The sequence below is a fragment of the Equus quagga genome, chromosome 9 (genome assembly GCF_021613505.1).
Source record: "Equus quagga isolate Etosha38 chromosome 9, UCLA_HA_Equagga_1.0, whole genome shotgun sequence".
Lineage (NCBI taxonomy): Eukaryota > Metazoa > Chordata > Mammalia > Perissodactyla > Equidae > Equus > Equus quagga.
Window position 1 is genome coordinate 82,537,098 of NC_060275.1, and position 15,693 is coordinate 82,552,790.

General features: G+C 35.7%; 1 protein-coding gene across 3 annotated transcripts in view; it reads right to left on the reverse strand.

The window, feature by feature from the left end:
* ITGA1 (integrin subunit alpha 1) overlaps positions 1 to 15,693 on the reverse strand; it is a 157,436-nt gene that overhangs the window by 19,376 nt on the left and 122,367 nt on the right. For all 3 annotated transcript variants that reach the window (XM_046672423.1, XM_046672422.1, XM_046672421.1), the window contains exons 20-28: positions 15,141 to 15,221; positions 13,005 to 13,081; positions 10,491 to 10,580; positions 8,973 to 9,075; positions 7,825 to 7,938; positions 5,909 to 6,013; positions 5,643 to 5,747; positions 4,284 to 4,376; positions 2,016 to 2,132 (exon numbers count right to left, since the gene is read on the reverse strand). In XM_046672423.1, coding sequence (XP_046528379.1) covers positions 2,016 to 2,132; positions 4,284 to 4,376; positions 5,643 to 5,747; positions 5,909 to 6,013; positions 7,825 to 7,938; positions 8,973 to 9,075; positions 10,491 to 10,580; positions 13,005 to 13,081; positions 15,141 to 15,221 — 885 coding nt within the window. The remainder of the gene's footprint in view (positions 1 to 2,015; positions 2,133 to 4,283; positions 4,377 to 5,642; positions 5,748 to 5,908; positions 6,014 to 7,824; positions 7,939 to 8,972; positions 9,076 to 10,490; positions 10,581 to 13,004; positions 13,082 to 15,140; positions 15,222 to 15,693) is intronic.

A 15,693-nucleotide genomic window follows, 5' to 3' on the forward strand; every position in this document is an offset into this window, starting at 1 on the left:
GCTTCCTCCTTTACAAAATGAGGTTCAAAATAGTGTCTTCCTCTTAGGGGTGATGTTAATATTAAAGTGGAAAAGCTTAAAACAGTTCCCGGCACATAGTAAGCACTCAGTCAGTGCTAGTTTCCTTCCCTTCTGCCATGGAATCACAGAGCTGGTTGCTGGATCTCCCACTGAAGCACCTGAACTAACTACACCTCCTGGTCAGGACAGTCCAAAGGTTGTTAAACGACCTTCCTTTGGGACTGAAAAGAAGATCTAAGAAGCGATCAGAATGTATCAACAAAGCATTTACTGGATGGAAGAATGTGTTTATTTTTACATTTCTGCTTTTTCAGACTGATGACCAAAAAACAGGTAGATGAAACTTGTTTGTTTTAAACAGGTATGTAGACAGGGAGAATCTATCCAAATATCAGCTCTGGCTTTCCTCTTCTCTTGTCAGCAGAGTCTTAGAACTATAGGGGAAGTGCAGTGCTCAGAAGACCACACTGAAAGAAACTAACAGTAACAGACCCTCTCTATTAGAGATACATAGAAATGAAGAAACCACATTGTGTATTTCAAGCACAACCTTGACAACCTAAGCCAGGCCTTGGGTACCACAGTGTGGCAAAGCTCGGTATTACAAACAGAGCACTGATACCCCGGAAAGCAGGAGGAAGAGCTGGAGGTTTGAGATGTGGAAGAATTCTGTCTTGTGAGACTTTGCTGGCGAAAAGCTATGGATTCTATTTACTGACTTACATCTTTACATGGCTTTACTCCTCTTCTCCTCCAAGAGTAACCCCCCAAAAGAGAAAGGTAGTCATTATGAGAGTCAGAAAAGATAGGTACAGTTGATAATTTCGTGAGAGAGAAATTTCCTTTTTTAAACTATTTGATTAAAAGATAGTTCTATTGCTCAGATATTAGAAAAATGAATATGTAGCCACAATCTGTATTTTTAATACGGTTTAGCTATTTAACAAAACAATAGGTAAAAATATAGGGTGATATTATGCTAGAATAAATGTCAATTTGATGTTTAATTGGAAAAACATTAAAGTCAACTTTTCTATGGGATTTTATTCTCTATTAAATTTATCTTAAAAGCTATCATCTCTGGGGCTGGCCCTGTGCCACAGTGGTTAAGTTCAGTGTGTTCCATTTTGGTGGCCAGGTTCACAGGTTCAGATTCCGGGTGTGGACCTACATGACTCATGAACCATGCTGTGGTTGTGACCCACATACAAAATAGAGGAAGACTGGCACAGATATTAGCTCCAGGTGAATCTTCCTCAACAATAACAACAACAAAAAGCTATCATTTCACTCCAGCTTAATTTGAAAGTGGTACAGGTAAGAGTTTGAAAAATCTTTCATGCCTCAGTTTAAGTAAAACATCTATGTAAATATACAGAATTAACGGACAGAAAATAGATGGTTTCTTAGTTTCACAAGAGTATTTGAAATAGGAGTCCATGAAACTATAAGATTTCCCTTTCATCAACTAATTCATAAATCTCTCATCTCTCACTCAGGCACACAACTATTGTATAAAATGTGGTATATTTGTTGATTCATTAAAGAAGTATTTGATTTTTAAGATACAGAGAAAATAAGGCTTATCTTAATCATGATTCCATTTCTTATATATTCTTAAATTGACATTGGATTTCCTTCTTTTCTTTTTCTATAAAAGAGAGTTTCATTCTTCTCTGCTTATAAAAGTAATGCATACTTAATTTAAAATTTCCAACGTTATAGACATTAAAGGTCCCCTAGAATTCCAACCTCTAGAGAGAGCCTCCATGAATTTTGGATATGCTCATTTTTTTTTCTTTTACAAAAATGGGATCAAGTTGTACACAATGTTTGAGATATGCATTTTTCTTTTTTATTTTGTCTTGGCCATCATTTCAGTGTTTTCCATTGCTGTATGATACTGTTTTCCACACCACAAATAAATCATAATTTATTTTACAATTTGTTGTTGACAATTTGAGAGAAAAAGTCAAAGGAACTTTGGTGCTTACCTTCCACAGTGCTAATATGAGCAGCATTAACAGCAATAATCCAGCAAAAGCACTCAAGAGGATAACCCATAATGGCACTCTGCCTGGTAGCCCATCTTTGGATATTTGAATAGCAAGCTGAAAATTATTAAGCAAGATTGTTAACACTGATAAACACCTATCAGAACTCCTCGTACACAGAGTTCTTTTGGGCTATAATTTTCTATCAAACAGTGTACTTAATCTCATTATTACATACAGAGAAAACATTGAGTTTATATTTTAAAACGCCTTTCATCTATTCTAAATCTTTAACCGTGTCAAATTTATTAACCAAAAATATATTTATAATCTTATCCTTCAGAAATTTATACATAAAGAGTAAACTGGCTGAATCAGAATGCTCAAGGGAGGGGTGAATTTAACTCCGGGAGAACGAAAAGTATTATATGTTTTAAAGATTTATTGATAGACTTTAGTGTATTATCACAATAGCGTAAGTTTAGGCTGAAATGGTGCAGGTTGTTGACATAAAACCCTGAGTAGGTCTTCTTATTCTAATTCTAATGTGCTTTATTTCTTTTGTTTACGAATTGAGGTATAATTTTCATACAGAAAAATGCACAAATTTCAAGTGTACAGGTAAATGAATTTTTGCATATATATTCACCCTGATGCGCTTTTTATTATACCACACTGTCTCTTGCAGGTAACTTACTCTTAGTCAGCACCTATAAATTAGTTCTTAACAGAAGTAAAACTTTGAAGCAGACAGTTTTTAGTGCTCCAGCTACTCAAGCTCTCTCAATGACACTTGTCTGCTCTGTGTCCCATCCTTCAGCTTTCTGAGAAAAAAACTAATTCAGGGTAGCTACAAATGACTAATAACAGCTCAAGCTTCTGTATTTGCATTTAACAGGGAACATCTCAATTCCTTAAGCTAGAAGGGAGATTAGGGGTAAAAAAGCAAACTAACAGGGGAGATATTTGCATGTAGTGCCCTGGTCCAAACCCCTCAACCCTTCAATCACTGCGGGTAGGTCACTGCTGATCTATCGGGGATACAGAGCTGGCAGGAGTATAGACAGATACAGAATCAGACCTTTTAGAGGGCTTTTAAATTCGTCTAAAACAATTCCCTGCATTTACAGATGCAGAAACTCAAGTCTGGACAGGATCAGTGACTTCCCTAAGATCACACAATTACAAAATGATTGCTTTTAGTAAACAACTTAGGTATAATTTTCTTTTGGGACAAAATACATAATAAATTGCTTTAAACTAACATTTAGGGGAAATAAAGACAATTATAAAATTTTAACAAAACATATTTAAGAATCAAAGTTACCCTTTTCCAATACAACATGGGCTCACATATTTTAGGTGCTTATTGGTAAAACTTTGGCTTTTCTGTATGTGAAATAACCTTGCATTTATCAGGCTAAGTGCTCGCTACAAAGTAAGCAAACATTATATGCATATATTTTGCGCATATAATATGCATTATATGCATATATTCTTTAAAAGTGAGTACCTATAAGAAGTCACTGACATTGTAATAATTTGAAATAAGCACTAATTTGAAATAAGAAAATTTAAAACAACATCTGAATGTCAGGTAGCTTCCAAATAGAATTTTCTGACTGATAAGGTCCACATGGGATTTTAAGCCCTCCCATGATAAGAGGGAAGACCATGCTGAAGTGTCCACGTCTATAACAAATACTTCGGCCTTATTTTATAAAAGGACAAGAGGAAAAACTCAAACCATTGCATTTTTACCAAAGACTCAGTATGAATTTGTATTAGGGAATAATACTTCATTTTTTTGTTTGAAATTTCCCAATGACTAAATGAAGAAAGCTTAAAAAATTTACATGTAATCCTATACAGTATAAAGATAACTTCTGTAAAGAAAGTGTTTCTCAGGTCTGCTTTTCAGATGTCAACTGCATTTTATAATGTTAGTTTTTAAGGAGGAAGATTACAATTGCATCATTTGTTATCAAGCTGAAAGTAAAAACATCAATTTACTGTGAGAGTGAGAAGCAGTAAAGCCAAACATGGCATGTTAATTGTAAATATCATGGTGTTTGCCGGTTTCTTACAAAGAAGGAGACTGAAATCACGCTTGAAGTTAATCAAGTATAATTTGAAGGAAAAAGTGTCTGTCACTTGTTGAGAGTGGTACTAGTCACTGCTTTAGGGACTATAAACAATCATAAAACGTTATGTCACAAAATTCAGAGTGAAATGTATAATGTTTTCAAAACTTAGAGTTGCACTCACCTCTCTTTTTTGATTGCCAGTACTTAAAACCAGTGATGCATTTTCACTCTGAAGTTCTGCCCTTACAGTAAGATTGAAGCTGGAAAAACGTGCCTGAAAAGCAAAATCACAATGAGAGCTAGTTAGGTTTGAGGAGTGCAATTTTGGTGTTTTTTCTTTTTTTTTTTTTTTGAGGAAGATTGCCCCTGAGCTAACATCCATTGCCAAGCCTCCTCTTTTTGCTTGAGGAAGATTGTCACTGAGCTAACATCTGTGCCAATCCTCCTCTATTTTTTGTATGTGGGACACCACCACATCATGGCTTGATGAGTGGTGTGCAGGTCTGCTTCTGGGATCTGAACTCATGAACCTCAGCAGCTGCCAAAGCGGAGTGGGCGAACTTAACCACTATGCGACCAGGCCAGCCCCAGTAATGCAATTTTTAAAACTAAGATTTTTCTGAGAGATTAAAAACACTAGTTTTGTTAACATCCAAATGAAACTGGTGGAATCAAAATGATGATTGTGTACTCACCCTCCCTCTCTGCACTCAAATTCTCACTTCGATCCTTGTCATGAAATGGAAAAATTTTCTAAATAATTTCTATTCAGATTCATCCTTAGAAAAAAACAAACCTTCAACTCTGCCCGCCTTTCATGTAGCTAAGTATGAAATAGCTACACTCTGGTAAGGAGGTTTATATAGGAGCTTGTTTAGGATTAAACATGAAATTGTCAATATTCAATTCATGACTTACAAAAATAGCAACTGAATATAAACAATAGAAATTTCACATATTTAACCAAATGCTTCCTAAAAGAGAAATAAATCATACAAAATACAATGGACTGAGTTTTAGTTTGTTGTCAGACAGATTTGACTTTATTAAGGGTCAAAAAAGTCCTCCAAAATATATTTATATAGAAAATAGAGAATATAGAAACGTATATATATATAAATAGGTAGCTAGCTAGCTATAGTCTGCTCCAACACGAGTCCATAATATAGGTTAGCTCTATCTTCTGCTAATGGTGTCAAGGATTGTCATTCTGCAAGTCTTTGTCCCTTAACTGAGTTCCAAAGTGTTATGACAAGCGCAAACTTTGGTACCATATAGGTGTTTATCTCTTTAGGTACAAAGAAAAAGGATAAGAAAGACTGAAAAAGCACATATCTGGAAGGGGACCTGGGAGATAGTTACTAACAGACATGGAAAATGAGACCCAAATAGCTGGTTAAGCAGAGCTGGGGCTTGGACCACCTTTAGACTTCCAGTCTTGTGTTCTTTCTATAGAAGCACTCTGTTTTGCACATACTAAGTAATGAACAAATATTTGTTAATATAACTCAATAATTGCATAGAACAATGCAATACTTACTTTTACAAAAGTTGGTTTCCATAAGATAAGTGAAACATTCACTTGGCTCATGTCAGAAGGAATCAGATTACACGTGATGGTGGCAAATTTACATGTACTGCAGTCCTGTTTAAACGTCCAGAGGTATATATTAGTATTCTTACCATTTGATAAATGATAGTATCTTAAAATATTCTATAAGATAGTAATTTTTAGGTCAATATTGAATTTATTCACTTGGAAAGCATGAGGTAAAATTAATACTTGTCTTGGTTATTTGAATTTACCAGAATTGTGCCTCGTTTGAGATCTTCAGATTTGGATATAATCATTTTCTGCCCAGAGTTGATACCACGAGGATCCTGAAGGCTACTGGGTCTGCAGTTTGCATTCTAAGAAATAAAAATATTTCTTTTATAAAACAATACCAGATGTCAAAGGGAAAAATGAGTTGGTGCAATAACGTGAAGAACCTGTGAATGACAGCCATTGCCATATATGAAAGATTCATCTTTGTAACTATGCAATGTGGAAGAAGCTATTTTGGACTAGCCATACACACCCACCCCCAGATAATAATTACTGTCACTGTGCCACTTTTGAATTGTAATAGATAGCAGTAAGGTTGTTACGGAAAACGAAGGATGCTAGTAGAAATTTCTATTACATAAGTAGTACACTCACTGACCTATTGTTTCCATCAAACATTTGTTTGTGAATTCCCATAACACAGAGAGAAGAAATTTAAAATTCCACTGAAGAACAGAAAGAGTCAGCATTTGTTATTCAACATGATGGCTCATATGATGCTTTATGAAACAAAAAAAAGAGGGGGGCTTTCATCTGTATTTATGTATTTGTCCAATAACATCTTTGGAGTCCCTACACACCAAGGGAAGCACTTCATCTCTGTGGGAGGAAGATGTAAGTATGCAGCCCAATAGATGTTAAAACGCCACGTTTATAAGACAGCTGGTTTGCTTCTCTAGACTTAATCTAACAAACTTTTTGCTTCCCCAGGACTCTCTACATCCTTGATAAAAGATAAAAAGGATAAAGGTTCAAGTAGAAAGAAAAGTACAATTTTATTCCAGATTATCACAAACCTACGTTTTTAAATTAGAGGGAAATGCTAGAGGTTTATTTTTTCCTTGCCTTTAGGAAAACATTTAAATACTACAAGCTAACTATGACTGTTGCTATTTCTTGATTTCTGAGAACCTTTTAACTTAAAAAAATATCTCTGAAAAGAAGACAGATTGTCAAATGCTGAAATCATGTATGCGTTATTTTAATACTTATTGTGATTTTCTATGTTTTAGAGACTGAACCATAAAAATTAACTACCATATAGACTCATTCAATGCTATAGGTACAAAGTGGGTGCGATATTGCTATTGTTGGGATAAGTGAGTAAATAGCATTGTACTGCTTTAGGTGCAGCTGGACTTCGTTAGGAGATATTAAGAAGTCCCTTTACAGAGTTGATCACCTTGAACTCCTTAAAAGTGTAACAAATATGTCAGGCATAAGTCAACAGTTATCTAAAATCTACCCTAGTGGATTGAATAGTGACCCCAAAAACATATGCCCAAGTCCTAACACCTGGAACCTACGACTGTGACCTTGTTTAGAAATAGGGTCAGGGCCTATGCGATTAAATTAAGGATCCCAGATGAGATCATTCTAGATTTAGGGTGGGCTCTAAATCCACTGAAGAGTGTGCTTATAAGAGACAGAAAAGGAGAAGACACCGAAACACAGGGAAGATGGACATGTGAAGACATAGGCAGAGACTAGAGTTATGCTGCCGCTAGCTAAGGAACGCCAAGGGGCAACAGCAACCACCAGAAGCTAGGAGAGAGGCATGGAAGGGATTCTCCTTCCAAGCCTTCAGAGGGAACCGACATTGCCGACACCTTGATTTTAGACCTCTGGCTTCCAGAACTGTGAGAGAATAAATTTCTGTTATTTTTATCCACCCACTTTGGGGCAATTTATTACCACAGCAGCCGAAGGGAACTAAAACATCTACTAATTAACTAGTGGAAGTTATTATTATTATTATTTTAGTTTTCTAAATGCTTCTCCATGTTACTTTGGTAAAACTCTTTATCACAAGTGGCATGCAGATCAAAAGGCTATAAATACAAACTGAAAAAGGTAACAGTAATGACAGAATTCCAAGGCACACATGATTCACCTCAGAAGATGACCATCCACTTGGGTACAGCACAGGATAATTATCTGATGTCAAGTTGGGGAATGAAATTGACAGCTTAAGTTCCGGCATTGGAAACTGCCCACTTTTTCTAATCTACAGGAAAAAAAAAAAAAGAAATGTAATTCTTTCTCTTTCAATGGTGTCCTTTCTGTCTTATGTAGGACTTTGGTCCTTAATTGATGAATTAAGTTGTGTAATATTTTGAATTCCAGAATGAACGCAGTTTATGGCACTGTACAAAGAATTGCCATATTTAAGTGAAAAATAGGGATATTTAATGGTCAGTGGCCATATGCATCAGCTACAATCAGATTGTTCCTTCACCCCTCCAATCCCAAAATAGGACTAGGACTAAAGGAAAATCAGAATTAAAATTTTCTTCTTTGTCAATTTACCATGCTCATCTTCCTTTCTGACATATCAGTCTTTTTGGAGGAGGAAAGGAGGGAGGACTTCTAGCTGATCCACTCAGAACAGGTGAGCATATTTTTATTTGCCTCAACCCAACTTCCCATAATTCCCTAAGCCCATAAACATTTCTCACTCCCGCTAGATGGGATCTGCCACCACTGTACAGGCAGACCAGACACCCATCTTCTTCCCTTCACAATCCTACCCCCAGCTAGGGTTATTGTGGCAATGCTGAGAGTCAGATTGACTTTCATCTCAGTCTCCATCTGCTTTTATCCACTAACCTAAAATTCCCACTTAGTATCACATCATCCCACCAATAGTGAGTGTATTTCATAGGGAAGGAAAGGTGGGCAGGATGAAGCTCAGCAGGAAGCTGAATGCAGTATCTAGAAGTTCTCATCTGCTTAGAAGAGGCGCAACTGACTGGGGGCAACCAGGTGCTGTGGCCCTCCCTTCCCACCGCTCAAGCATGATCTCCCGCCCTCAGCCTTCTCCTCGGCCTCCCTGGGCTGAATCCTTAGGTGAGTAGGGAGCTCCTTAATCTACAGAGACAGATGCCAGAAGTCCAAGTGACCTACCTAACTGTGCCTTCTAGACGAAGAGCTTCTCAGATCTGGAGCAATATCCTGTGGTTGCCGAGGACTGAATGCATCCCTTAATCTTAATCTTACAAATAACTCCTTTATAGTACTAATTTAGAGGTAATTTCTTACCAAGTAGAAAATATTGATTTCATTTCCAATGTCCTCAGTCGAATTAATAACTTCAGGGACTGTCTCATTGGCCGCAATTGAAATATGATATTCACTTGCAGAGCTTAAAAGAATTGGAAGAAGAAAAAAAACACAAGGTTCAACTTTTATTTGCCCTCATTCTTTTCCTTTCTTCATACTAGTTAATCCCACAAAAAATACTTAGAGATTTTAAATCAGAGGCAAATTCTTTTACCTTGAAACCTAAAATTAAATTTTTGAGGCGGGTGAGAAGGATTATATAATTTAGTGCAATAGTAACTGATGCTTATAGGGCCTTAAAATGTTAAAATATATAGTCTTTAAAATAAAAATTTCTTTGTTACCAAGTGAAAATTTTCCATTCATTCACTAATATCATTTATATTTAGTGAATAATCAGGCTAAAATTTGGTATTTTTAACACATTTAAATCTACTTAAAATAGATTTTTAAATTTTAAGTAGATTTAAAAAAAATTGTTACCTTTTCACTATTTAAAGTCTTATATTTACTGCTAAACTTAAAATTCACTTTTTTCCATACAACTTTTCCATGTTTTTTGGATAATCTTGGTAGAACGAAATATAATATAAATATATTTTTAAATAGCTCTTCAGTTAAGAGAAAACAAAAAATATTTATAAGTGTTTGGCAAAATTTGATTTTAAATAAATGAAAAATTCTTGGGAAAAGTCAGTGTACCAAGAGAAGTAGAAACAGCAAAATAGAAAAAAGTCAATCGAATTTAAAGGTTAAAAAATATAAGCAAAATTTACGTGTATATCCTATAATCCTCTCATTTTTGTGGTCTGTTATCAGTAAAAGGAAAGTGCCATAGAAAATAAATTAATGAAATGACAAGACTTTTAAACTAAATTTGCCACTGATTCTTGCACTTTTTGTATACATTGTGCACATTTATTTAGCCAAAGCTTGGAGTCCTGCTTAAGCAAGAGAATTTATAGTGGGAAAGTTTGCCAACACGATTGGTGTTTGGATGGATCGGAAGTTCTTAGGAGAAAGGATGGTTTGTGAATAATGGAAGAAGTAAATAACTCTTGTCAATGAGAAATGATTTAATCGTATGTGTTCAGAATGGGCAGGCTAATCAGATCCCACACAATAAGAATGAGAGCCAAGAATTTTGCTGGTGACCATCAGAACACTGCCTTTTGCGAAGGATTTCTGGGCCCTCAGCTTGCATTTAGGAGTTAAGGCTGGACCGCTAATGCAATCCGCTATCATTAGCACCTCACATTTTAGATTGTTTAGTATGCTGGTTCTCAAGCTTTAGAGGGCACAAGAATTATCTGGAGGGCTAACACACATTTCTGGGCCCCACTTCCGGAGTTTCTGATTTTGTAGGTTTGGGTTGGGGCCTGAGAATTTGCCTCTCCAAGTTTCCTGATGATTCTTATGCCCTTGGCCGGGGACCACACTTTGAGAACCGCTGGGGTAGCAGAAAGGCCTCAACATAAAAATACATTTTCCTCTTACCTGTAAAACTGTAGTCCAACTTCATATTTTACCGGCATAGAAATGTTTACTTCGTTATCAGAAAGGGCTTCTGGAGGTTCTTCGCTGTCACTAGAAAACACACAGCACATTCAGACAAGTCATTAGACCACCGACTATTCAGAGACACTTCTGAGCATTTGAAAGAGAAGCTTATCTTGCCAACTAAACAAAAGCACAAAAGAGCAGAATTCTTGTTTTTGTGGGTTTTTTAAAAAATCAGAGTCGGGAGGGAGGTCACAGATGGCTATTGTTAAATTTCTCAAGTTGATTTTGAAGTGCAGCTAGGGTTGAAAACCACACGACTTAATCCAAGGTTTCTCAAACTTCCATGAGGATAATGGTAAGTATCTTTGGGTCAATTGTTAAATACACGGATTCCTGGGCTTCTCCCCTAGAAACATGGATTTAGTAGATCTGAGTTGGGGCCCAGGAATTTGTGTTTGTTACACAAATCACACAGCTGATTCTTATTTATTTATCACAGACGAGGACCTTGTAAAGAGATGCAACTAAAAGCATGCAGCTGAGAGTAAGTCTACAACCTTCTGTCTTCTCACTTAATAGTTTTTCCATGCTAAGTATTTGATGCTTATATTATTGGTTAAGCTTTTACTTATTCTCCTGATTTTAGTTATCATTTCAATTATACATTATGCAAATACATGCTTATATGTTTGTACACACATATACACACACATGTCTCTCATACTTCCTGTATTAAAAAAAGCATGTATGAGTGATATAACAGTTACAAACACTGGCTCTGGGGCCAGAGGCCATGAGATTGTTCTAGAACATTAACACACTTTGGGCAAGTTATTTAACCTTTCTGTGCCTTGGTTTCTTCATCTATAAAATGGGGACATTATCATTTAATGATTAATAAATGATGATTAAATGAGTAATAAGTATAAAGTGCTTAACACTGTGCCTAAGACAGGAAATACTTAATAAGTTTAGTTTTCATTATTATTATCACACACACCTCTCCACCAAGTGACCAAGAGCCTAGGTTTTGTCTCACAGAACAGGCAATGAGTACCTTTTCATGGCTCTACTTGCTCCCAAGTGTACGTGTCTTGGTATGAGCAATGGGCCAGTGAAGGCAAACCTCTGCCCAGGGTTATAGACACTTGAGTGACTGAGTGTTTGCTTTGAATGGTCCCGTTCTCCCAGCCATTCCACACTGCAGCCAAATTAGTCATCCTAAGAAGCAGCTCTTGTACATACGACTTCACCCCTCAAAAACTTTCCTGGCTCCTCATGGCCTGTTTAATTAAGAAAAACTGCCTCATTCTGACACTCAGTACTCACCACACTATGGTAGGATGCACACTCCCTTTTTGTCTTCCATTACTCCTTTATGTGTTCTCTATATTTGAGCTAAAATGGATTACCCAATACAGTATTTCTCCAAAGAGATCCGGTGGTCTACCTTTGAGTTTTTCCTCAAGCTGGATATTTTGCCTGAAATGCTCCACCCAGCTCTATGCATCGACCTCTCTGTTTGTAAACCGCTACCCATCCTTCAAGGTCCTTCTCAATTATAATCTCCTTGATAAAGCTTTCTTGGGTTCTCATTGCCAAGTACATATAATTTCACGCTCCATTAAGTCTCTGACACACGGTTTATATTTCTCTAATGAATTTTCCTTGTTCTACCCTGTATCACAATAATTTATGTACTAGTCTCAGCTGTCTACTGTAGTATTCCCCCCATGAGGAGGTTCATGCCCTTATTAATTTTTATAGTCCCTGCAGTGACTAATTCAATATCCTGTCCATAGTAGATGTTAAATGAATATTTGTTGAATTTAATTGAGCATATAGAATTAACTTATCCATTAATTCATTTTCTCATTTATTCCTTCACTCTACATTTATTTAGTGATTATTAGATGTGAGGCACTATGCTAGTTACTGGGGAATAAGCAACAAAAGATAGAACTTAATCCCAAGGAATTTGTGGTCCAGTGGATAATCACACTTAGAAGAAAGTGAAGTCACTATTTCAATTTCCTTATTAGCCTTTTGCTATTGTTAGCGTGTGTATTCTAATGATATATTTCAGAAGTTTGGACTGATTTGGATAAAATTTATTAAACTATAAAAGGGCATCATAAAACTTTGTCTAATGATTCAGTTGACTTTGATGGGCAGCCAGTAGAAGTTTTTAAATTAGCAAAGTCTGTAAAATTTTAAATGAATTTAAATGCAATTTGGCAAATAAAAATGATGTGTGATTTCAGGTTTTACAGCTTACAGAACCAACAGTTTAATCCAGTTAGGTGTAATATTTCTATTAAATGAAAATTTATTTTGCTAATTATTTTAAGGATTTTTTGTAAGCAAGGGGGTTCATTGCCCTCTCTTCTACTGACCCCATAAAAGCTGTAAAAAGTTCCAGTGAATCTATAAAGCAAAATATTCTAAATACATGAAAGAAATTATATACATGGACACACATACACTCATGCACACATATGAACCAACCTTGTTGCACTTAAATGAATGATCACATTTTCCATGAGATAAGAGGTATTAAACTGAAATAATATTTTGAAAGTTACCTACGAAATAAAAATATCTTTAGTTTAGTAACAGATAAAGGAGAATGTTTACTTGGATTAAAATATTCAATTACATAAGTGATATTACATAAACTTGAATTACAAAGTCATTTAAGAAATATTATCTTACAAAATAAAGCCTCATCACATCTCAAAAATAGATGAAATAAGACATGATATAGATGTGCTTTTAAATGTGAATATGTAATATGCTCTGCATGTTAATACTGAATTTAAAGACTTTATTCAAATGATATTAATAAAAATCATTTATATTAATCATAACCATCACCATGAAGGTAGACTCTATTTATTTTATTATATTACCATAGTCTATCAGATCACAAGCACAATGTAATTATGAAATGGTTATAATTAAAGCCTCTCTCATATGAAAACATCATATTATTCACATTAATAATGTGAAAATATTCAAATGTGATGTGTGTTTTATAGATTTGTAGGGAAGAAATGCAATTTCACAATAAATTTCATTAGGGATAGTCAAGAAGTAGACTTTATGATGAGATTCCAAATGTAAATTTGTACATTTAGTTAGTTCCAGAAGCTCAAATGGACACAGAAGAGATTTATTGAATTTAATGATAATTACGGTCATTCCTAGTTAGTTTGCTGGATCACTGGTAACCATGTCACATGTGTTAAGGGGAATGACACCAAAAGCCATGAGTGGCCAAACAATAAATAGATAAATTGGGCTTCATCAAAGTGAAAACTTTTGTACTTCAAAGGACACCATCAAGAAAGTGAAAAGATAACTTACAGAATAAGAGAAAATATTTGGAAATCATATATCTGATAAGGGACTTGAACGCAGAATACATGAAGAGCTCTTACAACCCAATAATGAAAAGACATTCTAACTAAAAAATAGGTTAAGGATCTGAATAGACATTTCTCCAAAGAAGATATACATATAGCCAACAAGCACATTTAAAGATCAACATCATTAGCCATCAGGGAAATGCAAATCAAAACCACAATGAGCTAGTATTTCACATCCGTTAGGACGGCTATAGTCAAAAAGACAATAACAATGTGGAGAAGCTGGAATCCTCATACATTGCTGGTAGGAATGTAAAATGGTGCAGCCACTTTGGAAAAGTTTTGCAGTTCTCCAAAATGTTACATACAGTTACCACATAACTCAGCAATTCCACCCCAAGAGAAATGAAGACATATGTCCACACCAAAACCAGTACACAAAGATTCATAGCGATATTATTCATAGTAGCCAAAAAGTGGGAACAACCCAAAAGCCTATGAACTGATGAAGGAATAAATAAAATGTGCTATATCCACACAATGGAATATTATTTGGAAATAAAAAGGAATGAACTACTGACAAATGGATGAAGCTTGAAAACATTAAAGCCAGTCACAAAAGACCACTGATTCCATTTATTTGAAATATCCAGATCCACAGAAATAGGCAGATCCATAGAGACAGAAAGTAGATTAGTGGTCACCTGGGGTTGAGGAAGGGGTTGTTGAGGAAAAAAAGAGAAGTAACTGATAATGTGTACAGGGTTTCTTTTTGGGTTGTGAAAATGTTCTAAGGTTGATTGTGGTGATGGTTACACAATTCACAATTTGGTGAATATACTAAAACCAAATGAATTATACACTTTAAATAAGTGAATTTTATGGTATGTGAATTATATCTCAATGAGGACATTATTTTAAAAAAAGAGAGAGAAATGAAAAGAGAGTTTCTATACAAAGTTCCAAACCTACCTATTTGAAAGATTCTTTGTCTTACAAGCCAGAAAAGACTACTATATAGAAGATTCCAATGTCAGAATTTCCTAGCTCTATTTTATCAGACAAGTTACGGACTGTAAATGTTTAATTTTGCCTTGGTGTTTGAGTTTGATTCATGCAATAATTGGCTTTTGACTCAAAGATCTCAAACCTTTGAACTCAAGCTTCTTCATCTATATCACCTAAACTATCTTTGGAAGGATTTATGAATCTGACTTTGAGCATATTATTTTTCATATCCAATTACCACATGTATGTTGTATAAGCTGCTTACCTCTTCTCCTGTTCTCAGGAAAGGATATCCAACTTTACATGTGATATTATGGTTGGAGTCACAACTATCTTTTTGGATAGCCTAGGAAGAGAAAACAAATAGATTTAGAGCAGGCACATAGGTGAAATACTGGAGCTTGGTTTTCTAGAATTTTTCCAGCTGTGCCTTGGACTCTGCCTTGCTAGGATTTGTCTCTCAGTTTAGTGGGGAGAGTCACAGCATTCTGGGATCACTTGTCCCACAGCCCATGGGAAATCTGAAAACATCACTTAAGTTAAGGAGGACTGAAGGACAAAACACATCACGTTATCCTGTCGAGATCTTCCACCGTAAAATGCAAGTACTAACAGCACCTACCTCACAGAGGCATTAGGCGGCTAAACGAGATAACCCACATGTTCTGGACTGCCACATGAAGCCCACAGTGAATGGGAGTCATCAGAAGAGTTTAGCGCAGTGGGTAAGAGACCGCCTGGGACCACCGGGATTTAAATCCTGACTCCATCACTGTTAGCTTTTCCTTGCCAAGAATCCTCACTTCTTTGGGCCTGAT